This window comes from Lacerta agilis, chromosome 13, assembly GCF_009819535.1.
Source record: "Lacerta agilis isolate rLacAgi1 chromosome 13, rLacAgi1.pri, whole genome shotgun sequence".
Classification (NCBI taxonomy): domain Eukaryota; kingdom Metazoa; phylum Chordata; class Lepidosauria; order Squamata; family Lacertidae; genus Lacerta; species Lacerta agilis.
This window is the reverse complement of record NC_046324.1, coordinates 45,598,635-45,625,557: the sequence shown is the minus strand read 5'-3', so window position 1 is coordinate 45,625,557 and position 26,923 is coordinate 45,598,635. Positions and strand designations below refer to the sequence as shown.

General features: G+C 43.0%; 1 protein-coding gene across 5 annotated transcripts in view; it reads left to right on the top strand.

Moving 5' to 3' along the window:
• Window positions 1–1,892: 1,892 nt before the first annotated feature.
• The window catches only part of EPN2 (epsin 2), a 43,005-nt gene continuing 17,974 nt past the window's right edge, over window positions 1,893–26,923 (top strand). The window contains exons 1-3 of one of the 5 annotated variants that reach the window (XM_033166429.1): window positions 1,894–2,104; window positions 6,612–6,614; window positions 18,961–19,739. In XM_033166429.1, coding sequence (XP_033022320.1) covers window positions 19,145–19,739 — 595 coding nt within the window. In that variant the 5' untranslated portion in view covers window positions 1,894–2,104; window positions 6,612–6,614; window positions 18,961–19,144. Of the gene's footprint in view, window positions 2,105–2,211; window positions 2,231–2,443; window positions 2,719–6,611; window positions 6,615–18,960; window positions 19,740–26,923 lie in introns of those variants that run through there. The other 4 variants (XM_033166432.1, XM_033166428.1, XM_033166431.1 and 1 more) reach the window with 4 other exon arrangements.

Sequence of the window (26,923 nt, the reverse complement as noted above, 5' to 3'; positions counted from 1 at the left end):
GCGGTTCGAATCCCTGCCACGGGGTGAGCTCCCGTTGCTCGGTCCCAGCTCCTGCCCACGTAGCAGTTCGAAAGCACATCAAAGTGCAAGTAGATAAATAGGGACCGCTCCAGCGGGAAGGTAAACGGCGTTTCCGTGCGCTGCTCTGGTTCGCCAGAAGCGGCTTTGTCATGCTGGCCACATGACCCGGAAGCTGTCTGCGGACAAACGCTGGCTCCCTCGGCCTATAGAGCGAGATGAGCGCCGCAACCCCAGAGTCGGACACGACTGGACCTGATGGTCAGGGGTCCCTTTACCTTTACCTTTAAGAGAGTGGGGCCCTAAGCAATTGCTTGTTTAGCTTATAGATAAATCCGGCACTGGGCCCAGATGCAAAAAGGCCTGGACGGGGCCCTGCACCTTCGATGGTTGTGTAGAGGGAATTTGGAGTAGGTGCTGCACCTTCTAAAATTCCCGATTCGACGATTACGGGTAAAAGGTGCAGGAGCCCCGTTCTCTTATGCATCTGGACACATCTGCACCATATCTCCCCCCTCAAAGCATCATGGGAACTGTAGTTTGTTAAGAGTGCTGGGAATGGTAGTTCCGCAAGGGAATAAATTACAGTTCCTGGGATTCTGGCAGGGAAAATGATCTTGAAATGTATGGCGTTTATGCTGCCAGAGTCTTTGGACAATTCTCTCACGATAACATTAGCAATGTCAGCAATGGCAAGCCCACTGAGAAGTAGGTCCTATCCAGTTGAGTTCAGTGAACCTGACCCTTATTCCCAACAAAAAAGATGAAAAATTATTATTTTGCTTTCTCTCATTCCTTCAGTCCTTCAATTTCTCCTCAGACAAGGACATTAAAACGTCCCTTAGAAAATGGCGGGAAATTTGATAACTGAGGGGACACCCTTTCGTCACAAAACATCTGGCCAATAAGTCTTTTATTTATGTGTTTATGTTTACACCCCCCTTTAATATATATATAAGATGTTTCACCCCTGGGTAATATTTTCCTGATGCAACTCCTCAAACAAACAAACAAAACCAAAAGGGGGCAGGTCTTATGTTTATGTCACCACAAAAAAAGAGAAATGTGTGTGCCTGATTTATATATACACACCACTTCCATTCAACATCTCCCCCAACACAAAAAAGACTGCCCCCTTCAAAAAGAAATCATTTATTTGTATATAGACAAATAAAAAAAAGAGGTCGAGCCTTATTTATATATACACATACGCTTCCATTACATTTCCCCCACCATTTGTATGTATGTATATATACATACTTGCGCTCACCACCCCTTAAGGAAGGGGAAGGTTAGTCTTTGTATTTAGACTCCCCCCCCTCAAAAAAGCCATTTATTTCTTGTATACAAATATGTGCTTGCTCCCCTATAGTGGGCGCGCGACCCTTACTCCCATAGACACCCCCACAACATTTCCCCCTCCAAAAAGCGGGGGTCTTTAATATTTATACCCAGCCAGAGACTTCCCGCCTCAGAAAAAGAAGAGCAAGCCAAAGAAAAGAGGGCGTGATCTTATTTATTTACTTGCGTCCATACACACACAGACACAAAACACTCGTCCCCCCATATAGATGTTTTCCTTTTTTTTTAGGGCTCCCATTTCCTACGACCTCCCGCCCCCACCCTTTCCAAAGAAAACAGATGCGGGTGGATAAAATTCCTGAGAGGGGAAAAAAATAAATAAATCCTCACATTATCACTTGTGAGGAGGGGAAAACAAGCACGGGCGCGAACGCGCGCGCTCACACAAACAGAAGAAGACCACCCCCCCTCCCGCGCGCGCCCCCAACCCCCCGCTTGTTTCTCTCTGTGGCGGGACGGCGCGCTGGTTTCCCCGCGCGGGAGCGCGCGTTGCCTGTCTCGCTCTCCCCGTCCCTCTCCGTGCCTCCCTCCCTCCGCCATGTTGGATGGCGCGTGTGGGCGGCGGGTGTCAAACCCAGTCCGAGAGGCGGCGGCGGCGGCGGCGACCACGACGCTCCTCCTCCTGCTCCTGCTCCTCCTGCTGCTGCTGTTGCTGCTCCTGGCGGCGCTCCAGTCCGGAGGAGCCACTTGGGCCCTGCGAGAGAAGCAGCAGCAGCAGCAGCAGGTGGGGGGTTGTTGTTGTTGTTTTTTTTATGGAGGGGGGTGGGCCGCCGGACCTGAGCCTCAGGTGGCCGCAGTGAGAAGGGGGCTTGCCGACCCTCCCTCAGCCCCCGCCGCAGGCTGGAGGGAGGTGGGGAAAGAGCAAGCGTGGCTGCTGGGTGGGGGGCGTGTGCGTCCGCGAAGCGGGTTTGAGGCAGACGGGGGCGGGTGGGGGGCTGAGGAGGAGGAGAAGGAGGGAGAATTGGGGGGCGGGAGGGGTGTTGTTGTTTTTGGGTGAGGGGGTGGGTCGGGGTTGCCTTTGGCGGGGTCTGCAAAGCGGGTATCTTTGGGGGGGGGGGAGCAAGCGCCTCTGAGACGTAAAATGCATCTTTGCTCCCCACCCCCAATTGGCGCTGCTTCCTCTTGCCTCTTCCCATGTGGCATTTTTAGCTGGTTTGGCAATGTAGATGGATGGGTGGGCTTGTTGCTGGGTTAAGTTGGGCATTGTAAATATTACCTGGGGTGCCTTTTTTTTAGTGTGTGTTTCCCTATGGCATTTTAAATCTTCCCATTTTTGCTTCGTTTCTGCGTCTTTTAACCTGTTTTGCTTTGTTTCTGTGTGCTAAACTGAACTGACTAGTAAGTATTTGTTATATTTGATGTATTAACATAGGCGTCTTAAAATATTTATGTATTGACACCTAGGTTATGGAGATACACATATATATATATATATATGCATTAAGTATCTGTTACATCTATGTACTATATCATACATATTCACAATGCCTTATTAATTGCATGCATGCATAACCCTACTCCTTAGGGGTGAGTTCAGTAAGTGATCCATTATGAAGCTCTGCTCCCCAAAGGGTCCACATTTCAATATGAAGATTTTGATTTTGTTTGTTTTTACAGTACTGCTGTTTTTAGTACTAACTTACCTGATACATAGGCCGGTTTTGTAAATATATTTCTGTTTATACTGGCTATTGTGAGGCTCCTCAGATGCAGAAGAGGTGGGGCATGCAATAAGAAATTGGGGTTTCCTGAAACAGGGTGCCTCATAAGCATGGGAGGGAGAGGTAGATTTGTGGGTGTAGATTTGGGGATTAAAGTGACTGGATATCTTGAAGGTGGTAGTTTGGGGATAGTGAAGTGGGGGGCATGAAGGAAGGGAGGAAGATAATGGGGAGGTGGGTTGGATCGTGGGGCTTTGGTTGCTGTGTCTGTGCGCATCCAGAAGGCACATGCTAAGCTTATTTGTGTTGGCTTATGTTGCTATGAGATGGGTGGGACGAGAAGAGACACTGGAAGACGTTGAGGGGTGTGGGTTCTTGGGGCTATGCTTTGGGGAGTCTGTACAGAGGAAACCAGTTTGTGGGAACACATGCCTGTGTACATACATGGTTTGCAATGGGAGCATGAACAAGCAGGGTGTGTATGGGGGTGTTTTATGGGCTTGGGCAAGGTTTGGAAGGCTTTTGTTTTTCCGTGTGTGTATGTGCACGAGTGTGTCAAGGTAGCGTGTAATGCTGCCTTGAAATTAACACCCTGCATTCCAAGTAGCCTTTGTTGTCTCCATTAGGATGGCAGCAACAGTTAGGTACTTCATATTGTGGCAGCAAAGTCTGTAGCCACTGATTTTTTTTTTCCTGAGCAGAAAATCTAAGCTTATCCTTGCAATACCGGAACAGCTAATGGCAGTGAAATGTCTGTTTTCCATTTCTGTCTAGCCTAGATTTGATTAAAATATCTCAGAAAGGGGGGTTGATGAGCTGCACAACGCATATCTATCTAACTGAATATATTTTAAATCCCCTGACACTCTCAACTTGTAGATTTGCAGCTGACTTTTTCTTAATTTTTTTAAATAAAAAAACTCTTGATTAGTTCGAGAGATGTTTGAAAGTAATCTTATTGGATGTGGAGGACATACCCTAATGTTAAAATATGCATTAAAATTGTAGTTGCATATGGAGTTACCCCTTTGAACATGATACATAGCTTTGCTAACACAAAATGATCGTACTGCTCTACTATAACTGTACAAAAACATCTTTACTGTTCCAATCTGAAAAAAAGTTACTGGCCATGATGAAAATCTAATCTCTCTGCTAATATTGGTAATATGTGCTCTTGATTATATTCTGAATTATTTTGTTATTCCTAGTACAATAACTGAGAAACTTAAGTTGTGTTCTGTGTTGGTTTTTCTTTAATGCCAATTAGAGAAATAAATCTTAATATGTGTGGTGAATTTTTGTCTTTTTTGAAAAGCCCCCTCCCCCTTTCCTCCACTTCCAAATTAGGTAAGAGTGCTTAAAATGACTGCAGGTTACTCAGCACTATAGCCTACATATTTCACTCAGGTTTACTTCTGTGAAAGAATGGGCTTGTAGTTGACTGTACAGTGGTACCTCTGGTTACGTACTTAATTTGTTCCGGAGGTCCATTCTTAGCCTGAAACTCTTCTTAACCTAAGACACCACTTTAGCTAATGGGACCTCCCGCTGCCGCTGCGCCGCCAGAGTACGATTTCTGTTCTTATCCTGAAGCAAAGTTCTTAACCTGAAGCGTTATTTCTGGGTTAGCAGAGTATGTAACATGAAGTGTAGGTAACCTGAAGCGTATGTAACCCAAGGTACCACTGTAGTTCAAAGAATGCTTAGCAGGGAGTAAATTCCATTTAAAAATGAGACTGAATTCTGAGTAATTTATTTGTAGGACCAAACTACAGAGAAGCACATGTTCCTACAATAGCCTCACATATGTTTCCTCTTACATGCTGAATTGAACACTGTAATAATGGAAATACACCTGTGTAGCCTTAACTTACATATCCAATTGGTATTTTTTAGAGGTAATGGAAATTTCTATTGTACTACATTGTGTAGTATGTGAAACAGCCACTTAGGGTTTCACAGCTATTTTAGGGTAATTTTTTGGGCAGTACGTGAGAACTACAGAATAATTGAAATAGTTAATTTTTTTCCATTTACCATCTCTAACAACATAATCTGACAGATGCCTGCACAGAAGTAAGACCCATTGAGTTAAACGGGGCTTACTCCCACTGTGTATGGGATTGAAGCCTAAAAGGAATTTCTAATTGGAATGGAAGTATTCTTTGGTAATGTTATTTACTGACATTCTCAGATTACCTTAATTCCTTCTGATCTTAGCAGATGTCTTGTGTGTAATTTCCTTGCAGAGCAGCGCTGGCTGACGTATGTCGCGGATCAAACTAAACCAGCCAAACTAGACAGATGAATTTTCAAGTACTGACTTGTAGATATGAATATTTTGGGGTGTTTGTAGCTTTTAGGAATACTGTAATATGTATTATGCTTGGTATAAATAAACCGGATAGCTTTCTGTAGCCACTTGACAAGCTTAGCAGAGTAGAGTTGATTCCTTGGATGCCTTTGTGCCTTAAAGTTGACAGCATTTTTCCTGCATGATCTCAGGGAACCCTTAAAAATAGTTACTCTAAGTCTACGCCATTGCTAAATGGCATACACCACTTGTGGGGATGAAGCCTCAGAACTTCTGTGGTGGCCATATTCATTTATTGTTTGTTTACATAAAAAACAATAGATTGCTTAATGTTAGAAAATTTCTAAGCAGTGAATCTTACAGCTTTGTAAAATATTGCCACAAATGCAAACAGTTCTGAAGTTGGAGATCAGTTCTAGTCATTAGATTGGGCCAGAGAACTGGCACCCTGTGGGCCAGATCTAGTCTATGTAACCTTTTGGACCACCTTGTCATCTTTCCTTGGCTCCCTCACCACCTCAGCAGTGGTCCATTTTCTACAGCCACTACTTTGGGAGACACATAAGGGAGCTACAGTTGTACCTCGAAAGTCAAACAGAATCCATTCTAGAAGTCTGTTCGACTTCCAAAACGTTTGGAAACCAAGGCGCAGCCAATCGGAACCCATGTCGGACGTTTGGGTTCCAAAGAAAGTTCGCAAACTGGAACGCTTACTTCCGGGTTTGCGGTGTTTGGGAGCCAAAACATTTGACTTACAATGCGTTCGACTTCCGAGGTACGACTATACTGCTCAAAGCTGGGGTTCCCACATACTGGTAGCATGAAATTTATATTGCTTGGTGTATGTTGGTCTGCTTTCTGGCTGTTGTAGTGCAGCCTGGAGGTGAATCCATCCCTGTTTGCAACAGTGGATTTTTAAAATCTTGTTATGCATAAGTCATAGGATATATATATACATATTTGTAACCGGTGAATTCAGAAATCAGCATGCACTTACATTGACTAGTCTGTCTCTGTAGGATTTGGGTTGAGGCAATTTTGCTGCTGTAACCAAATTATCTGTTATGCTACCCATTCCTTCTTGTGAATTGTGATGCTTTCAAACTGTCATCGAGGGAATGTTGAAGCTTAACAAACCTTCCTGTGTATGGTCAGTAATCTTACCTAAGGCAGCTTGACCGCCACCAAGTCTTCCCTCGCAAAGTGTTGTGTTGTGTGCTGCAAGGTTCATGAAAGGTGATGTTGAAACCCAGCAGGTCTTTTAAGTGCTCCCAGAATATGCAACACAACTGGTTCCCTGGCAGATCAGTCCATTCGGAAAGGTATTCCCTGAAGGGCGAAAATGTGAAAAACTGCTGTAGCCTGCCACTTTATACGTGAGTTGTGAGGATTAAATGAGAATGGGGAGAAACATGTGCACCGCCTCAAGCTCTTTGGAGAAAAAAAGGTGGGATGTAAATGCAAGAAAACAAACAAACAAATAATACAAGTCAGTGTAGGGAGCAGCGGCTATAGCAGGGGTCAGCAACCTTTTTCAGCCGTGGACCGGTCCACCGAACCTCAGATCATGTGGTGGACTGGACTATATTTTGGGGGTAAAGATGAACGAATTCTTATGCCCCACAAATAACCCAGAGATGCATTTTAAATAAAAGCACACATTCTACTCATGTAAAAACATGCCGATTCCCAGACTGTCCGTGGGCCGGATTGAGAAGGCGATTGGGCCGCATCCGTCCCACGGGCCTTAGGTTGCCTACCCCTGGGCTAGAGCGTTGGGTTTGGAAAATGGGATGCAATCTGGCCTTGGACAGGTCATTTCTAGTATAACCTCCCCAACTATGTTGTGTATTTAGAGGAGGGTGGGATGCAAATGTTTAATATAATAAAAAGGCAGAAATGACCAGTTCTCTTCCTCAGTTTCTACCTTTGCATCAGACCAAGATGGATTGGGTAGGGCTGTGCCTGTCCCATCAGTCTGACTCCAGTAATACATTATGTCTGGATGTTCACAGGGCTTTGTTGTTGTTGTTTAGTCGTGTCCGACTCTTCGTGACCCCATGGACCAGAACATGCCAGGCACTCCTGTCTTCCACTGCCTCCCTCATGTTGGTAGCTTCAAGAACCCTGTCCAACCATCTTGTCCTCTGTCACCCCCTTCTCCTTGTGCTCTCAATCTTTCCCAACATCAGGGTCTTTTCCAGGGAGTCTTCTCTTCTCATGAGGTGGCCAAAGTATTGGAGCCTCAGCTTCAGGATCTGTCCTTCCAGTGAGCACTCAGACCTGATTTCCTTCAGAATGGATAGGTTTGATCTTCTTGCAGTCCATGGGACTCTTCGTGACCCCATGGACCAGAGCACGCCAGGCACTCCTGTCTTCCACTGCCTCCCGCAGTTTGGTCAGACTCATGTTGGTAGCTTCGAGAACACTGTCCAGCCATCTCGTCCTCTGTCGTCCCCTTGTCCTTGCGCCCTCCATCTTTCCCAAAATCAGGGCATTTTCCAGGGAGTCTTCTCACATTCGTTGGCTGCAGTATAAGTGCATCTCCTTATTTACCACAAGCTGTCTCTGAAGAAACTGACGAGTGAAAACTAATGTTGGCTTTTAGGAAGCAAGGAAGCTATGGCATTCAGGACAAGACAGAACACAGCTTTCCTTCCTTGACTATGGTTTGTGGCAGCTGCTGCTGCTGCATGCTAATCAGTCCCTGGTTGTAAATAATGGTGGTTGATGGAGTAGCTGGATGGAAAGCAGCAGAACGGTGTGTTGTTTTTCTCTCTTCCAGTCCTAACTAGGCTTGTTCTTAAGTAAACCCCACTGAAATATATGGGCCATGGAAAGAATGTGTGTTTATCCTCAGAGCAGCCTTCATGAGTTTCAATCCCTGATTGTCCTATAGTTTCTATAGCTTCTGTGGCTGCTCGATGGAGTCTCCGATGATTTTTAGAGCAACCTTGGTTGGTAGCAGATCACATTTCTAATACTGGACATAACCAGGAATAATAGGCATCAACTTCTAATGGTTTTTTTTTTGACCATACATGATTGTTCAGTCATGTTTAATTCCTTTAGAACAGAATTTCAAAAGCCTGGTTCTTTGAATTTATGCTGTGTAACTCCAGCACCCAATTATGTTAGCTGACAAAAATATTGATAGTCCGAAGCTTCTTGAAGCAATTCCTGTTTCTTTTATAGGGAAAATTATATTTACATTTTGGAATGCATTTATTTTGCAATGCTGTCCATGTTTATTTGGTGTGTTATTCCTTCATCGGTGTTGAAGGCTAATTTTTCTTTTTAAATTAGGTTGAAAAATTGCTTTTTGTGAATTGTCAGGATTCATGAACTTAAATAATCACCTCTCCAAAGCCATGATTAAATAATGTGAACTGTTTTCATGGGTAAACAAGAAATCCAAAGATGGTTGGCTTTTTGCTCTTTTAACTATGCCTGATGCGTCTGATGCGAGTAGGCAGGGTATTGAAATTGAACAAGTATCCTGCTGACTTAAGTACTTCAATTAACATGACTCTCTTTCAATATGCAGCTTATTTTTAAGAGCTTTGCAGAAACTGTTTGTAAACCTGTGAAACAAAACAGGTTGTTCTTGCCTTCCTATACGTTGTTGTTGTCCCCTGCCTCTACTTATTGGGAGACTTTGAATAAAGCGAATCTTACACATTGCCAATTCTTGTGACCCTTAAGAGGACTTGTTTGGAGGTATTTCAGTTTCAAAATGTTCTGTTCATAACAACTTGGAAGCATGAACATGACATCTGCTCTGAAATGTTTTATGTTACAAAATGCAAACTGTGGCATTGTACGTCTGTCAGTGAACATACTGCTTGTGATTTTTGAGTGAGCTTTGAAACATCTTGAATCAGGATTTTTGTTAACGGAATAAAGTGTATCTGAAGAAGTGTGCATGCACACGAAAGCTCATACCAAGAACTAACTTAGTTGGTCTCTAAGGTGCTACTGGAAGGAATTATTTTATTTTATTTTGATCAAACAAAGAGTCATTATTAGCGGATATGTTTGGCTGGTATATTTGCAGTTGACCAAGTGTCAAGCATGCTTTCCTTGGTACTATGAGTATTGTAATTCCTCAATTCTTTAACAAAGGAATGAATTCTTCAACACCTACAGCCTATGTACAATAGCAGTATCTGCTAACCCAGGGGTAGGCAACCTAAGGCCTGGGGGCCAGATGCGGCCCAATCGCCTTCTCAGTCTGGCCCGCGGACGGTCTGGGAATCGGTGTGTTTTTACATGAGTAGAATGTGTCCTTTAAAAAAAAATGCATCTCTGGGTTATTTGTGGGGCATAGGAATTCGTTCTCCCCCCCCCCCCAATTTTTAATCCGGCCCACTACATTGTCTGAGAGACAGTGGACCGGCCCCCTGCTGAAAAAGTTTGCTGACCCCTGCACTAGCAGTTTTATCAGCAATGGAGAAGAGTATGGTTGGGAAACTGTAGACCTCCAGTGTTGCAGGATATTATCTCCTGGATATCTCCTGCTGACCCCTGTGCTAACCTGCTGAATATTGGTAGCTGCAGTTTCCTGCATTGCAATGGGTAAAAGTTACCGGTAAGTGCAAATTGTAAATTTACAAGCCATTACTTGGCAACACTGAGGTAGCGTTGTATTTGGGGTAGACGGTGAAAGAACTTCATCTGTGTGAGATGAGCGCTGCAACCCCAGAGTCGTCTGCGACTGGGCCTAACAGTCAGGGGTCCCTTTACCTTTACTTTTAATGTTTCCTTGCCTTCCTGTCCATCATTTCTACCATAAGGTCTTGATGTGCATCTGTAGCATTGTCTCTTTCTTGGAGTGTCTGGTGTTAATTGAATTAATAGTGTTAAGTTCAAAGTGTTGAAGGTGACTCTCAACACAGGCATTCTGTTTTAGGGACTTAGCCTTAAACAGATGGCAAAGAGCTCATTTATTAAGTGCAGTTGCCGGGGAGGTTAGAGCAGTTAAAAATGAATTGCAAAAATCTTTCCCTTTGCAAAGGCTGCTCCTTCTGAGCAGGATTGAAAGTATGCTAAAGATGTTTTTGTGTGCAAGAGACTTAAAGTAGCTCTTTTCACGTCAAGCCCAAAGGCCTTGTTCATGAAAATACCTAATCCAACCTGGTGCTCTCCAGATGTGTTGGTCTACTGCTTCCTCCAGGCAGCATAGAGATGCTTGGAGTTGTAGTCCAGCAACATCTGGAGGTCACCAGATTCAGGAACAGCGGCCTAAGTCTTCCCTGTTGCAGAAAATTTATCATGACTATGATGAGGAGTATGATTGCCGCCTTTTGCAAGTTATGGCGCTCTTAACTTTGAATGCTGTCACACTCCCTGCAGTTAGTGCAGGTGGCACTGCCCCTACCTCGCCTAACCCCAATGCTGCCTCATGCTTGTAAAATCTTAGGTTAACTTGTATCCAGAGAGTGAGAAGGATATTTGCACAGCTGTTTGTGATAAAGGAGCATGTCTGAGAAGAAGGGAATGTACACTTTCTCCTGGAGCCAATTTACAGAAAGTAGCATTCGGCAAAGGAACAGACAGCAGGGGCTTTGTGGAAACATTATTCCCCTCCAGTATAAGAACAAGTGAACACCCACTTGTGTAAAATGTCAGTGAACAGTAAATGGATGGAGCAGAGTATAAATAGGGAGGATGTAGGGGAGGATGGGACCAGAAAGCAATGACAAAGCCATTCTGGCACCAATAAAATGCTGGTATATTGTGATGAAATTTAGCGATTTTTTTTGTCATAAATGGCCAGCTTGTGGAATGGGGTGGAAATGATGGGTCCAACTGCTATGACATACTCAGGCTTGCACCTGACTGCCTTTCCAGGACTCTGCTGCTGCCTGCCTGCTCTACAGGCCAGTAAACTAGGAAGTAAAATTTATCTGAGGCACTTGATTTTCTCTGTCTCTGTGCTGTGCTGTTCCTTCTAATTGTCTAACTTTGTCTTGTTGTGGCAAAGACAATTGCTGCTGGAAGATGGTTGTACTGTACTAAGTGGCTTTCATCCCAAAATATAGCCTGGGAATCATGAAATCCTAACAGGGCTCCAAATGTTATATATTGCTGCTGCTGCTGAATTTCTGACACCCCCCCCCCCCAGTAGAGATTTGAAGAAAATGGCTACGCTTTACTGGGTAGACAATATCTGAAGAATCTGAAGAAGTGTGCATGCACACGAAAGCTCATACCAAGAACAAACTCAGTTGGTCTCTAAGGTGCTACTGGAAAGAATTTTCTATTTTGGGTAGACAATAGTTTAGTACACAGTGAGTGTCCATCTAGTTTATTTTAAAAATTCATATTTGTTAATCCACCAAATTCATATTTTTTAATCTTTAAAGTGGGGCTTGAAATGACTTACAGGATGTGTAGCTGAATGCTGAAGAGAGCTGAAGCCTGAAGCAAGTAAGACTAAAGTTATCTTAGTTGTGTTCAAAAACATCTGCTGAATACATTCAGAATGTTAGCTTTTCTTTCTTTCGTTTTTTTTTAAAAACAGTTGCTAGATATTTAAGAATAGTATCTGATTTTGTAATCTGTTTCTGCAGGGTTTTTTTTTTAAATAACTAGCAGAAATGGAACTGAGTGTAATTCAAACTAAAAGCTTTTGACAACACCCATGAAGTACCAAAACATACAAACTTGTTTGGGTGCTGAATCGCTTAACCCTGTTAGGAAGTGTTTTGCAGTGGCCTGTCCATGCTAGCACTCATTTCCATAAATAAATGTTTGTTAACTATGTGCATATTGAAATGGACCTGATATGTTGATAACTCTGGAAAGCAGAGCAAAGGTGTTGGTTTTCTCCAGATGTTGAATAATTTGGAAATAAATTGGGGCGTGGCGTGGCTTGTTTTACACTTAGCTCTTTCTCTTGCAAAAGACTGCAGTTTCGTTCTTTTAACAATTTGTAGAAGTTTACACCCTTGGGACCCGCTGGGTTATCCGTTTTTTGTTTAGAATGGTGAAGTGATCTTCTGGTGCTGGTATTCAGAGAGTAATCCCAGGTTATTGGAGTAGCTCTCCCCGGAGTTTAGACACACATGCATGCAAAAGTGCTGTAGGTTTCTGGTGACAGCAGCATAGTGTTCTAAAGCAGAGCTGCCAACCTTTCCCTTTTTTTGCGGGAAATTCCCTTATTGGGACACAGCAGGGAGGGTTGACAGCTATGTATATAGCAGTGGGGAAAAGCAGGGAGGGTTGACAGCTATGTTCTAAAGGCTGGCTGGCTGGCGTGTGTGAATATTGTACAACTGCAGATTGTATACCCCACTTTGGTTGTTACTTCTGCCAGAGAATAATGTTTATAAATACTACTTGTTCGTTGTAATTCCTACTGCTGTGAAATTTGTCAAGAGGCAACACATGCATACAAAAACATATAAACATTATTTTTGGATATCTTTGAGGTATTCTGACCGCCAGCCAAGAAAGAAGGAAAGTATGTCAAGTTTTTATTTGTTAAGAACTCAAATAACTCTGACTAGTCAAGCTATGTCTGACTGGTCAAGTTCTGTTTCAAAATGAACACAGTCCATTCTGCGTGAGTATCGCATCCTTGGGTGATGATGTGCTTTGACTATGTTGGTTCTAGAGCTTATGTGCACTGCTGGTCTAAAATTGAACTGATGTTCTGCTCTATTTCCTGATGCAAAGGGTACAAGTCTTTCACCATAGAGCTACCAAGAGCTAGAGCAGGGGTCCCCAAACTAAGGCCTGGGGGCCAGATGTGGCCGAAGCGCCTTCTAAATCCGGCCCGTGGACGGTCTGGGAATCAGTGTGTTTTTATTACATGAGTAGAATGTGTCCTTTTATTTGAAATGCATCCCTGGGTTATTTGTGGGGCCTGCCTGGTGTTTTTACATGAGTAGAATGTGTGCTTTTATTTAAAATGCATCTCTGGGTTATTTGTGGGGCATAGGAATTCGTTCATGTTTTTTTTCAAAATATAGTCCGGCCCCCCACAAGGTCTGAGGGACAGTGGACCTGGAGAATGTCAACCTTCAATTAAATGTCAGATGATCAGGGCAGGTGTGTCCCTAGTCTTCTCTCCCTTTATGCTTTCAACAGCAAGTTGATTATATGGTGATGTAACAGAATTTCTCCACTATTTTACTAACTCTACAGTTTCTACCTTTTTGTGCTAAGAATTACTAAATAATATGTGGTTTTTGTTTGCAACGTTTTTCTTTTTTTTATCCAGAAGACTTCATTGACACAGCATCTTGCTGCGTCAGGTTTCCTGTTATCCTTCCTGTCCCTGCCCTGTTAATACTTCTGATGGCTGAATGAGGAACCTTTTCGGGGGTCCCTTACTTAAATTAAGGACAAAAGCCTCAAATCTTTCATGTTCATAATCTGCAGTTCATAGTTCCCAGGGCAGGGTCCTGTGAACCTTGTTGAAGCTATATCTGTTTGGTGGGGAACCACCTGGGAATTCTATGTGCACCACATTAAATTCCATGCAAAGGTGGCGTGAGATAACATGACAAATAATATAACAACACTTCTTAAGTGTTCAGAGCACATTGCATACACTTTCTTGAGTGTTATTACCATGTAAGGTAGGCCAGTTGTATTTCCTCTTGTAGATTTCATTGTGGCAAAAGTACACTTATTTTACAAAAGTGACCCAGATAAGATGATGGGGGTAATTTTTCAGCACTCTTATAAGAGATCTTTGGTATAATTCCTACGTCTAGTGCCCACCAGATGTGACCAGATTAAAACCCCACCATTCCTGCCCGTTGACCACGTTGGCAGTGGCTGATAGGAGCTGGAATCCAACAACATTTGGAGGGCATCAGGTTGGGGAAGGTTGGCATAGTCCATACTTCGCCCACAAACTGTTATTTAATAGTTAAATCCCAATATTTGGGATCTTTCTTTTTTTAACCTGGTACTGGGAAATGGTCTTTTAACTCCCCCTCCCCTAATACTTTATTTAGACTATGAATACACTTTTATCTTGGAGAAACGAGCCCCTTAGACAATTAACCTTCTTTGCCTCTTGCCACCTGCCTACTTTTCTCAGTAACCAGGCATACTGTTTGAATGGTGAAAGAGGAAATGGAAAACTTCCCTAAGTTTAGTGTTTGAAGGCTGCCGTCATCCTTTCACAGACTGGGAGTTTGAAGAAGACCAGTGTGTAGACTTCAGAAGAGTAGTTCTGGTTCCTGCCCCCTTCCTGAACGAAAGATTGCTTCCCAAACCCTAGTTTGACCCCATCTCTGAATAACTTTGTGTTTAAATAGCCAGTGTGAGAGTGAGACAGTGTGTGGAGGGGGGGGGGGGAGCCTGTTCCAGCACTCCATGCTGTTCTATTCACATGAATTGCTGCCTTTTCTCTTCTGCACAGTGGCGCAGGAGACCTAATATGTGTTCTGCATGTGGGCTTTTATGCATTGTGCCCAGCTTCATAGCTTCTTTTAACACACACTTCTCTGCAGCATCATACAGTACAGTTCTATTTCCCCCCCTGTTTAGTTTTGGAAACAAGTCTTTGAAATATTTTTAAAGCATGTGTTCTTAGGCAGGGCAATTGGTACCCAAAGCAATTTGTTCATTCACTTACATACTTACCATTGAGGATCTAATTAAATGTTGCACATGGGTGTATGTAATAAAAAGAGAAACAGCCTTGTTCTTTGCTGCAGGGCTTCATGAGAAAGGGGCGATTTTGAGCAGAGGCGTGGTAGATGGAGGAAAAGCTCAGCCCTTTTTCTCCTGCTGTTTCCCTGGTAGAAATCACCCACTCCCTATGCCACCATGAGGCAAAGAAGCAGGCTATTGTTATATGCTTTGGTGTAGCAAGGTTGTAAGCCCAATTCTCACCATGTTTGTTCAGAATTAAGTGCCAAGTCCTCAGCTCCCACCAATTTCAAGAGGACTTGGAAGTAGCAAAAATCCAGGAAGCCTCTGCCTTTGGCAAGTGAACTTATTAAGCAGATCTGTTTTTCTCTCTCAGCGCCCCCATCCCCTGACAGTTTGCAGGAATCACATTCTTGATGAGGCAAAAGGGGTCAACTTGATTCACAGAACAGCTCTGGGCATCAGATCATTTGCATCACTTCATGTGATGCTAGATGCCTGTGACAGTGTTCATAAGCATATTTTGTGCTGTTGTTGTTCAGTCGTTCAGTCGTGTCCGACTCTTCGTGACCCCATGGACCAGAGCACGCCAGGCACGCCTATCCTTCACCGCCTCCCGCAGTTTGGCCAAACTCATGTTAGTAGCTTCGAGAATACTGTCCAACCATCTCATCCTTTGTCGTCCCCTTCTCCTTGTGCCCTCCATCTTTCCCAACATCAGGGTCTTTTCCAGGGAGTCTTCTCTTCTCATGAGGTGGCCAAAGTACTGGAGCCTCAACTTCAGGATCTGTCCTTCTAGTGAGCACTCGGGGCCGATTTCCTTGAGAATGGATAGGTTTGATCTTCTTGCAGTCCATGGGACTCTCAAGAGTCTCCTCCAGCACCATAATTCAAAAGCATCAATTCTTCAGCGATCAGCCTTCTTGATGGTCCAGCTCTCACTTCCGTACATTACTACTGGGAAAACCATAGCTTTAACTATACGGACCTTTGTTGGCAAGGTGATGTCTTTGCTTTTTAAGATGCTGTCTAGGTTTGTCATTGCTTTTCTCCCAAGAAGCAGGCGTCTTCTAATTTCGTGACTGCTGTCACCATCTGCAGTGATCGTGGAACCCAAGAAAGTGAAATCTCTCACTGCCTCCATTTCTTCCCCTTCTATTTGCCAGGAGGTGATGGGACCAGTGGCCATGATCTTAGTTTTTTTGATGTTGAGCTTCAGACCATATTTTGCGCTCTCTTCTTTCACCCTCATTAAAAGGTTCTTTAATTCTTCCTCACTTTCTGCCATCAAGGTAGTATCATCAGCATATCTGAGGTTGTTGATATTTTTTCCGGCAATCTTAATTCCGGTTTGGGATTCATCCAGCCCAGCCTTTCGCATGATGAATTCTGCATATAAGTTAAATAAGCAGGGAGACAATATACAGCCTTGTCGTACTCCTTTCCCAATTTTGAACCAATCAGTTATTCCATATCCAGTTCTAACTGTAGCTTCTTGTCCCACATACAGATTACTCAGGAGACGGATGAGGTGATCAGGCACTCCCATTTCTTTAAGAACTTTCCATAGTTTGCTGTGGTCGACACAGTCAAATGCTTTTGCGTAGTCAATGAAGCAGAAGTAGATGTTTTTCTGGAACTCTCTAGCTTTCTCCATAATCCAGCGCATGTTTGCAATTTGGTCTCTGGTTCTTGGATCACTGCCTTGTCGTGGCGAAGGGGCTTGAATTACTCAGGGAAGCTATGAGCTATGCCGTGCAGGGCCACCCAAGATGGACAGGTCATAGTGGAGAGTTTGGACCAAACGTGATCCACCTGGAGGAGGAACTGGCAACCCACTCCAGTATCCCTGCCAAGAAAACTCCATGGACAAAGACAACAGGCATATATTTTGTGCTGCTGGCCGCTAAATCCGGTTACAGAGTTCATAGGTTAGTAGGCTATGCACCTGACCATAATACATTCACATCACTTTCCCACAAACACTCAAGAGATGGGAAAAACACCTGCAGTCACTTGATTGAAAGCTTGAATGCTGTGTGTGTGTGTGTGTGTGTCTGCATCCCCTTTTGTATACCTCTTTGTGGACCAAATTGGGCTGGTTTAGTTATAAGGCAAGCTTCAACTGATATATAGGATGGTGATGAAACCCACCTTACTACCATGGGAACCACTGTTTTTAAGATCTTTCCTGAACTGGTATTATCATCTATAAGTTTTAGATTGATAAAGACACTAAGTTGTGTAATGTAAAAACATTCTAGAATGTACTGTGGCTGTATATATACTCTGTGTGTAATAATATAATATAATATATTATAATATAATATAATATAATATAATATAATATAATATAATATAATATAATATAATATAATATAATATAATATAATATAATATAATATAATATAATATAATATAATATATATAATAAATTTTCCTGAGCAGGCTCACTTCTGGAACTGGGCTTGTGGTGGTGGAGAATGACGCTGTATTGCCAAAACATAAACAACTTCTCCTTGGAGGTAGAGTGCTTAGTACATTTGTATAGGAAGCTGTTTGAGGCAGGAATTTTAATTTATAGTTAGGAGCATAAGCATTAATTGTGTTATAAATAACTCTAAAGGTCTTTTGGGGGTGCCTGAATTGTCTAGAGCAGGAGTTTCTAACCTGTGGCTCAGCAGATGTTGATGGACTCACATCATTTTGGCTAGCTTCATCTGACATTTTAAATTTTTTGTACCCCAGACATTTTAGGGAATGGTGGAATATCTGAAAACCAAAGTAGTAAAGGGATCATAGTGTAGTTCAGTGCAGTTTTGGCAGTAGGATTTGACTGCAAATTTCTCTAGCTTCCTTAGTTTTCAGCTGCCCCTCCTGCCATGCAAGTCACAACCCAGGATGTGGACAAGCTGCTGTGCCACGGATGAAGCCATGGAAAGGGAAAATTGTTGAGGCCTGTCTGACAAAACCAGTGACAACATCGCAGGCATCAGTTGAACTTAACTGCGGGTGGCATTCCAGTTGCACGAATAAGTCACAAGACTGAGAGAGACCGAGAGAGTGCTCTTTGACAATAAACTGACAGGCTACTGCAACTGTTCTAGCAGCTCCCTGCCTCTGAAAAGGCAGCTTGTGTGGGTGTTCCTGTTCTGGTATTTTCAACCAGCAGCTGCTGCATGAAATTTAATTTGGTTTCCTGCTGCAGTTGCAAGTTCATTTGCTGTGGGGGCCTCTACTTTTGCTGAGTTTGCAAGTTTGTTTAGTGACTTTGCAGTAATCTGCTAGATTAATTTATTTAATGCACAGTTATAATGAAAACATCTTACTGTGCATTGTTTTCTGACTCACTTTGTGACTCCCCTACCCTGGTCAAGTAGCATCTTGACAAAAGCGTAGTGCTCTTGACTTGTAATGTCTTTGGGTTTGAGAGAGAACTGGATAATGGAAGTGAGGTGTGCATGAACTCCTGATAATGGCTGGGAGCTTTTGTATTTTGTGTGTGTGTGTGTTTGTGTGTGTGTGTGTGTGTGTGTGTGTGTGTAGGATGGCAACAGGGCTTTGAGCCCTGACTTGAATGCTTTCTGGTGGATGCTGTGCCTCCAATAGGATGGAGTGTCTTAAATTTGTTATGTACTTGAAGGGAAGGAAGTAATTTCAACAGAACTTGCTTCAAACGAGAAATCCAGTGTCACAATGTTCACTTTCATCTTCACTCCCTTCTTCTCTCCTGGCACTTTATTCTGCAACTAGGGCTGTTGTGCCTGTGTCTGGATTTCATATACAGATAGCTTATGAAATTGGTTTGTAAGGGAAATCCTATCTGTGGTGTAATAATTTTGTTCTGTAGTTCTAGAACAAGAAAATTACGCTACCTTTTGGTGACAGGTCAGGGAAAATCTGAAAGTTTGCTTTGGCTAGCTTTTAAAAATGTAAGGGAACATTTAAAATGGCAACTGATAGTTTTCTGTGTTTCTTTTTTAGGTCAGAGTTTCCAGTTTCTTTTGTACCTTTCGTGAGGGGAGGAAATGACTTTACCAGAACTTGCTCCAAGTTGGTCACACACATCGTGTCTTCATATCACAGGGACTTGCAGAGTAGAGAAAACTGTGGCCGGTCTCTGAGGTCTTTTTGGGGGGAACCTGCCTTGATTTAGGAGGAGATAAAAATGACATCATCTTCGATTAGGAGACAAATGAAAAACATTGTGAACAATTATTCAGAGGCTGAAATAAAAGTCCGGGAAGCGACTTCAAATGACCCCTGGGGCCCATCCAGCTCCTTAATGACCGAAATAGCAGATCTAACATACAATGTGGTGGCCTTTTCTGAAATCATGAGCATGATCTGGAAGCGGCTGAATGACCATGGCAAAAACTGGAGGCATGTTTATAAGGCTTTAACTCTGTTGGATTACCTGATTAAAACTGGGTCGGAAAGGGTGGCACAACAATGCAAAGAGAACATTTTTGCTATCCAGACTCTGAAGGACTTCCAGTACATTGACCGGGATGGTAAGGACCAGGGAATCAATGTGCGGGAGAAGTCCAAGCAGTTGGTGTCCCTCCTGAAAGATGACGATCGGCTCAAGACAGAGAGGGCCCAAGCCCTGAAGACCAAAGAGCGTATGGCACAGGTGGCCACTGGGGTTGGTAGTAATCAGATAACCTTTGGCAGAGGCTCCAGCCAGCCTAATCTCTCCACCAGCTACTCGGAGCAAGAATATGGCAAATCGGGAGGCTCTCCGGCCTCTTACCACGGGTGTAAGTATTTTCTTAATACATTTATTTGTCACTTGCTACCCAAATGTCTCAAAAGCAACCTACAGTTATAAAAGGATACATGAAACAATTTTTTTAAAAGTAGTTGTTAAGAAACAACAACAAGCTGTATGCTTGATTGAGGGGCTTCTGTGCTTCTTCAAAGGTTGTCTCTCTTCTGATTGGTGGGTAGATCAAAGGAAATGTGGATTTTCAAGCCAATTGTGTAGAACCTGTGATGTTTGTGCAGTTAGCCAGTTGAGATGGGTACATGTGAAACAGAAGAGCCTCTTAATTTGAAGGCCCATGCTGTGCGGGTTGTAACTCGATGTGTTTTACTAGTAAAAATGCACAGTGCCCTGTATCACATGTTTTTGGGTGGAGCACTTAAAAAAAGAGCCAGAACTATACTTACCATGGCAGAGCCCTCAATTATCTTGATAGGAGGAGACTGAGGATAGGTGTTGTACTAGAAAAACTATGCTGCTGTATTACTTTGTGAAAATTTATCACTCAGTTGGAGATGACTGTTACATAAAATTTACTAGTAACATAGTGAATGAACACAGTAGAAGTGAAAGTGGGCAAATGGAATACCATTTTTTAAATATCACTGTTGTAATTAACTTTTCCCAGGTGACTATCCTTAGGAAACACATCTAATAGGCCCAGTAAACGAGATCAGCATGAACAAAGAAGCATGTGGGTACCCAGAGCAAAAATAATACCTCCTTCACTCCTTTCCTAGTCTTGCTGCTGCAGCACTACTGGAGCCAAACTATGGTTTGGCTTAGTGCTTTATGTGAACCTGGGCTCATGGTTTGTCTCTCCCAAATGAATTCTGGATGGTAAGCCAAGAACGGTAAGCCAAGAACAAACCTTGGCTATAACTTGTGGTTTGTTTCAAGAGACAAACCATGAGTCCAGGGTCAGGCATAACAGCTAAGCTAAATCATGACTTAGCTTAGTGTTATTGTGGCAGTAGCAGAAATGGGGACTTGGTGTTATGGGTGAACTAGGCCATATATATTTGTGCACAGGTCTTTATGCAAAACTTAGCGAATTAACAGTTCACAGTGCCACTGCTTCTTAAAACGTAATGCTAAGGAGGAAGATTGGAGTAAATGTAAAGTATACTTTAAAAAATATTGTAATATTTGAAAATTGGAAAGATTTTGGAAGTAAATTGAGGCTAAGGTTTAAAATGAAAATAGTAAAATTGGAAATTAGGGTAATAAAAATAGATGATGTTAAAAAGAAGGTTAATTTCGAGGATTGGAAAACTGCTAAAGATGTAATATAATGAAATTCAACAAAGAGGGATTTGAGGAAGCCATGTAAACATGTGAGGAAGGTTAGGAAAGTTAAATTTTTATTTGTGTCATAAATTGTGATGAGGTATATTAACTCTGTTAATGTAAGTATGTTGTAATCCTTTTTTTGATTTGTTGAAATTGAATAAAAATATTTAAAAAATAGAAGTAAAAATAAAACGTAATGCTAAGGGAAGTGTTCACTATTCAGTTGTAATGTTCTGAAATATTTACAAATACTGCATGGCTGTCAAGGCTAGTAGCTATTGATAGAGTGATCCTCCATGAGTTGGTCTGATGCTTTGGGGTGCGGGGGAAGCTACCTGAGTCAGTGTTAGTCCAGCCTTGTAAATAGGTCATCCAAAGTAACTAGCCTTCAAAAATATATATACAGTGGTGCCCCGCTAGAAAAATATATATACAGTGGTGCCCTGCTAAAAATATATATACAGTGGTGTTTCCTGCTTGGCAGGGGGTTGGACTGGATGGCCCTTGTGGTCTCTTCCAACTCTATGATTCTATGATTCTATGAAAATAATTCGTTCTACGAGTTTTTTCGTAGAGCGAATTTTTCGTCTAGCGAAGCAGCAACGGAGCGCGGAGGTTTTCGCGCCAAAATAAAATTTTCGTCTTGCGAGGCAGCCCCATAGACTTTTTCGTCTTGCGGGGCAGCCTTCCGCTAAATGAATGCCTTCGTCTAGCGAGTTTTTCGTCTAGCGAGGCATTCATCTAGCGGGGCACCACTGTACTAGTCTGCTGAGAGGGTTGTAGCTTGTGTTTCTATGCTGGCTATGTAAGAAACACAATGTGGATGCATGCTACTAGTCTTCTAGCAGACTACTAAAAAACTGCCTGTGATTAAGCAGACTTCTGGAGGGACACAGAGCAATATGTATGTCCTCTGTCAGCCTGTTGTATTTGTGTGTTGGTCATGGGAAAGAGATGGAGCAGTCTTGTTATTAGACGTTTCTTTCCCACCATGCGTGATAACATTATATATTTTTTCTGTTGAATATTCATACAGCCGATTAAGTAAGCTCTAGTCTCCCAAAAAGTATTCCATAAAAATGTGTTAGTTTTAAAAGAGCTACAAGACTCTTCTTTTCCTTATTCTCAACTGTTCTGTGATTATTAACAGTGTTTTGTTTGTGGGTAGTTATGGGTGCTTGGAAATCAGTGGTTATGTATGCTTGGAGGTCGATGCTTTTTTGCTTGAAATGTGCACCAGTGTCAACAAGACTGATGTGAATGTAACATCTACCGGTAGGTTCCTCAACTCTCCGCATTTGCTGGAAAGGTCTTGTGTCGCTAATATTCATTACTCATTACCAGGTCTCATTATTTGGCTTTTGTATCATGGTGCCCCCCCCCCCTTTTTAAGTGCTTTATTTTTCTCCTGTCCAACTTCTGAAGTGTGAGCATGTGCACACATGTGTGTGCAAATGCACTCCTAAATGGTGAAAACGGATAGCCTTTCTGGAACTCTCTCTCCCCCTTTGAAAACTGATACCTGTTCTTTCCAGAAACTAATCCCCAATCAAAGAACTAAAACGAAGGATAGAGAGTGTTGCTGTTGGAATATTGCTGGTTTGGAAAGGGTAACGTATTTGGTAGTTTACCCTTATTTAATATCCTGTTGTGTAGTTGAGGGTGGGGAAAGTTACAATGTCTCTTTACCCCTTCCCGCCCCCTCCCAAAGGGTGGGGCTGTTGCTTTGTAAGCCCTACGATGTTTCAAGAGTGGGGGGAAAGGGCCACCTGCAGCTTGAATGCAAGAAACTCCAGAAACCCAAGGAAGCTGCAAGGAGCTTCAGGGGCAAAGGGGCCGGAGGCAAGAACTCTAAACATATGCATGATTTTTCTTCTTTGCGTATCCCCCTCCTTACTTTAATCTGTATTAAAATCACAATTGAACCCCATATGGGCTCCCTCCGGGTTGTCTTTTTGCTGCTTTCACTTGATTACATTCATGGATTATGTGACTGCAGAACTTGAAAGCTGTGGGGTTGATCAGTCAACCACTACCAGTCTTACTCAAAGTCACCTCTGCTTTAGTGTTACTCAAGGGTCAGAGTGGGGTGGAGCTGCTTCACTTGGTCTCTGGGGTGGAACTTGTAGGACCAGTGTCAGTGTGAACCTTCCCCCCAAATATATATATCATTATCATGTCTTTGATTTATTTATCACCAAATGCAGAACTTTTCTAGGCAGTTTACATACACAATAGACAACTGTCAAGTTTAACTGTCAGCAGTAACCAAAATGCACATGCATGTGTGCATGCACACACAGAAACAAGGAGCATGATTGTGATTATCCCCCAAAATCCAGGAAGATGAGGTATGTCTGGTGCTGAAAGGAAGTTAATGGCTGTGCCAGGTGGGTCTTGCTGGGAGCCTTTTTCTGTGGCTGCTCACAGATTGTGCAAATCCCTCTCAAGAGAGTTTAAACTGTCTCCCTCTCTGTTTGTTATCCTTTTGCTGGGTAGGCTAAGACTTTCCTATTCAGGGAAGCCTTTGGAAACGTAAGGTGCAGGCAGGGTTAATCACTGGGCTGCCATAAAGGCCAACTGAGTTTTAGATGCTGGTTCCAAATGTGTTCTGATATATTTGAATTATTACTTTTAACTAGTTTGTTTTTATTACTGTGTATTTTATAATGTTGGGTAGTTGTTTTTTACTGTTGTAAGCTGCCTCAAACCCTAGCTTAGGAGAAAAGCAAGATACAAATACATTTAATAATAATAAAAATGGCTGAAATCAAGCAAAAATAAAGAAAAAAATGTATGAAGCATTATTGCTAATCTCAGGGACAGAGGAGAATTTGGTTTTTAATGACTGCCAAAAATTGGGAATATTGTCCCTTTACCGTAGCCTGGGGTTTATTCCACAAGGCAACATAGGGCATTTTTATGTAAGAGGAAACATCCTTCAGTGATTCTCATGTGGTCTGAGAAGCTTTAATCTCAAAAATTCTCAAAGCAGCAACAAAGCAGGGCTTAGGATGTCAAAATTGGATCTATTCAGTGCCATCTTGCATAAACGTCTGATTTAACTATCATGTGCTGTGGAATAAGAATCTCTTTGTCTTGCTAAGGCAACACCCTTTTATGCTAGACCCTTGCAAATCAAGCATTTTGCTGATAATGCACAGATCTTTTGGTAACTCTAGAAATTTAAAGACTGGATAAGTGTGTGTGTCGGGTGTGTGTGTGGAATGTCAGTACTGAAATCTTAATGACAACACTAGCTTCATTCATTGATTTAAATCTTGCATGAAACATGTGATGACAGGACACTTCATTGTGTAGATGGAATTTATCGCTCCCCTCATAAAATTTAATGAAAACTGATTTGGTTTAATCAGTATGTCTTAATATGAAACTCAGTCATGAATTTAAATCGGTCAGAACCATTGAGCAGAAGAAGCTTTAGAGTGGCTTAAAAAGGTAACTGAATACAGAAAGCTGTGGTGTGATAAAGCTGTATGTCTTGCAATATAATCCGATGCATATTTGCTCAGAGGCGAGCTCAGTGGAACTTAGTCCTTGGAGGTAAGCATAGAACTAAAGCCTTTTTCCAAATTGAGAGTGTTGGTCACAGCTGGTACACCAAAATACTGAGTTTTGTTTTGTAGCTCAAGGACAAGTGCCTTGTGGAGTGTAATAGCCTGCTAGCTGTATGATAGGTGTCTGTGTCATTTGGGATGGGGAATTCTAGCATGGAAGATAGTGCTTTGGCATAGCTTGCATGCTGGTATATTGGAAACAGCTGTCCAGCTTGAGAGATCCTAAATGGCACTGGTGCCTTCTAGGTCAACTATAACTCCCATTGTCCCAGATCATTGCCCATATTTGCTGAGGTTGATGGGAGCGGCAGGAGGAGGAAGAGGAGGCCAATCGTGGAGCTGAGCGCTGCATAGCTTCAGTGGCTGGCGACTCGGCCGCCTCCTCCTGTAAGGGAAAGACAGGAGAAGCAGCCCCTGGCCCGTGACAGTAGCCACTGGTTGGGTTTGGTCAGACCACACGTGGAGTATTGTGTCCACTTCCGGACATCACAATTTAAGAAGGATATTGACAAGCCGGAATGTATGAAAAGTAGGGCAACCAAGATGATTTTCCAGACCCTGACGAGGGACAGTTGAGGGAGTTGGGTATGTTTAGCCTAGTAAAGAAGAGACTGAAAGGAGATATGAGAGCCATCTTCAAATATCTGAAGGGCTGTCACATGGAGGATGGAGCAAGCTTGTTTTCTCCTGCTCCGGAGGATAGGATCCAAACCAGTGGATTCAAGTTTCAAGAAAGGAGATTCCTACTAAACATCAGGAAGAACTTTCTGACAGTAAGAGCTATTCGGCAGTGGAACAGACAGGCTCCCATGAGAGGTGGTGGACTCTCCTTCCTTGGAGGTATGTTACTTGAGCTCCTTGGAGGAAAAGTGGGATATAAATGTAATAAATAATCTGCCTTCCCCTCACAATGAAATGGTTCAGTTCACAATATACCAAGTACATTTTTTTATGCTGAAAAAGCCCCCCTCGGCTTATACTCGAGTGAGGGTCCCCGGCAGAGGCTGTAGTTGGTGGAGGAGGAGGAACGAGCAGCCTGAAGGCAGCCCTATTGGGCTGCTCTTTCCTCCTCCACCACTTTTGCCGCTGTCAGTGGAGGAGGAGGAGGAGGAGGAGGAAAGAGCAGCCTGAAAGGGCTGCTTTCAGGCTGCTTCTTCCTCCTCCGCCGCCTTTGCCGCTGTCGGCTTATACTCGAGTCAATGAGTTTTCCCAGTTTTTTGTGGTAAAATTAGGTGCCTCGGCTTATTTTTGGGTCGGCTTATACTCGAGTATATACGGTACATGCAAACCAAAATTTCCAGACAGAAGCCCCACAATTGTCCTATATGAGAGCTCCCCACTTGCTCGGTTTTCAACTCTAGCCACAAAGGAGAAGGCATAATTCTCTTAGGGACCTTCAGGCAGCCCTCCCTCTTGCAATAAAGACACCCTCTCAGCAGTAGCCCCATGTCCTGACCCAAGAAAGAGCACGATCATCCTCACAGTGGCTTCTCCTGGCTGTCGCTAGGTAGCAAAGCACCAGATTTATTTGGCAGATTTATTCTGCTCTCCTCCCTAAAAGATAACGAGCAAAGGCAACACAGCAAATTTCACATTCTAAAAGTAACTCCAGAGGCTGGTGACTCTGATCTCCAACGGCTTCCCAAAAGCTTTAACTAGATGGAAAAATATCTACCACCACCCGACTTACGCAGTGAATTAGAGGGGCAGTAGCTCTTCAAAACTTGGCTGGTGGGAATGTAGCGCCTGCAGCCACCATAGTATTATATGATGAAATTGCTGCACTGTCTTGTAGATTCCTCCCTCATCAGCATCTCCCCAGCTGTGTATATTCAGTTATGTCAAATGGGAAACATCGGCTTGTGGAACTTGCAGTATTTTCTCTGGGCCTGTAACTTTTGAGAGCAGGCCCTCGTGGTCCCTTCGAACCCTACTACAATTCTATGATTCCATGAAAAACATGTTATTAGAGGCAGATTTTGAAGGAGCTCTTTTTAAGGAAGAACTTGTGTGTGTGTGCGATTCTTCATTGCTCCACCCTCCTGCCCCCCCCCCCCGAGATGAATGGCACTAAGTATTGGTGGTCTAGATGCCAGGGTTACTCCCCCCCCCCCGGCAGTTCGTAGTACCTTACTGATCTTGCTAGATGTAAATGGATTCTTAAACGATTTGGACTTTTACAACTATTGTGCTTAATGTTTTGATTTGGGGACCTTATGGTCAAAAGGTGGGGCAAAAATCTCATAAACTTGTGGTCCAGTTGTGTATAATCTGGAACAGCTAGTTCTCAGAAGGATGACTAATAGGA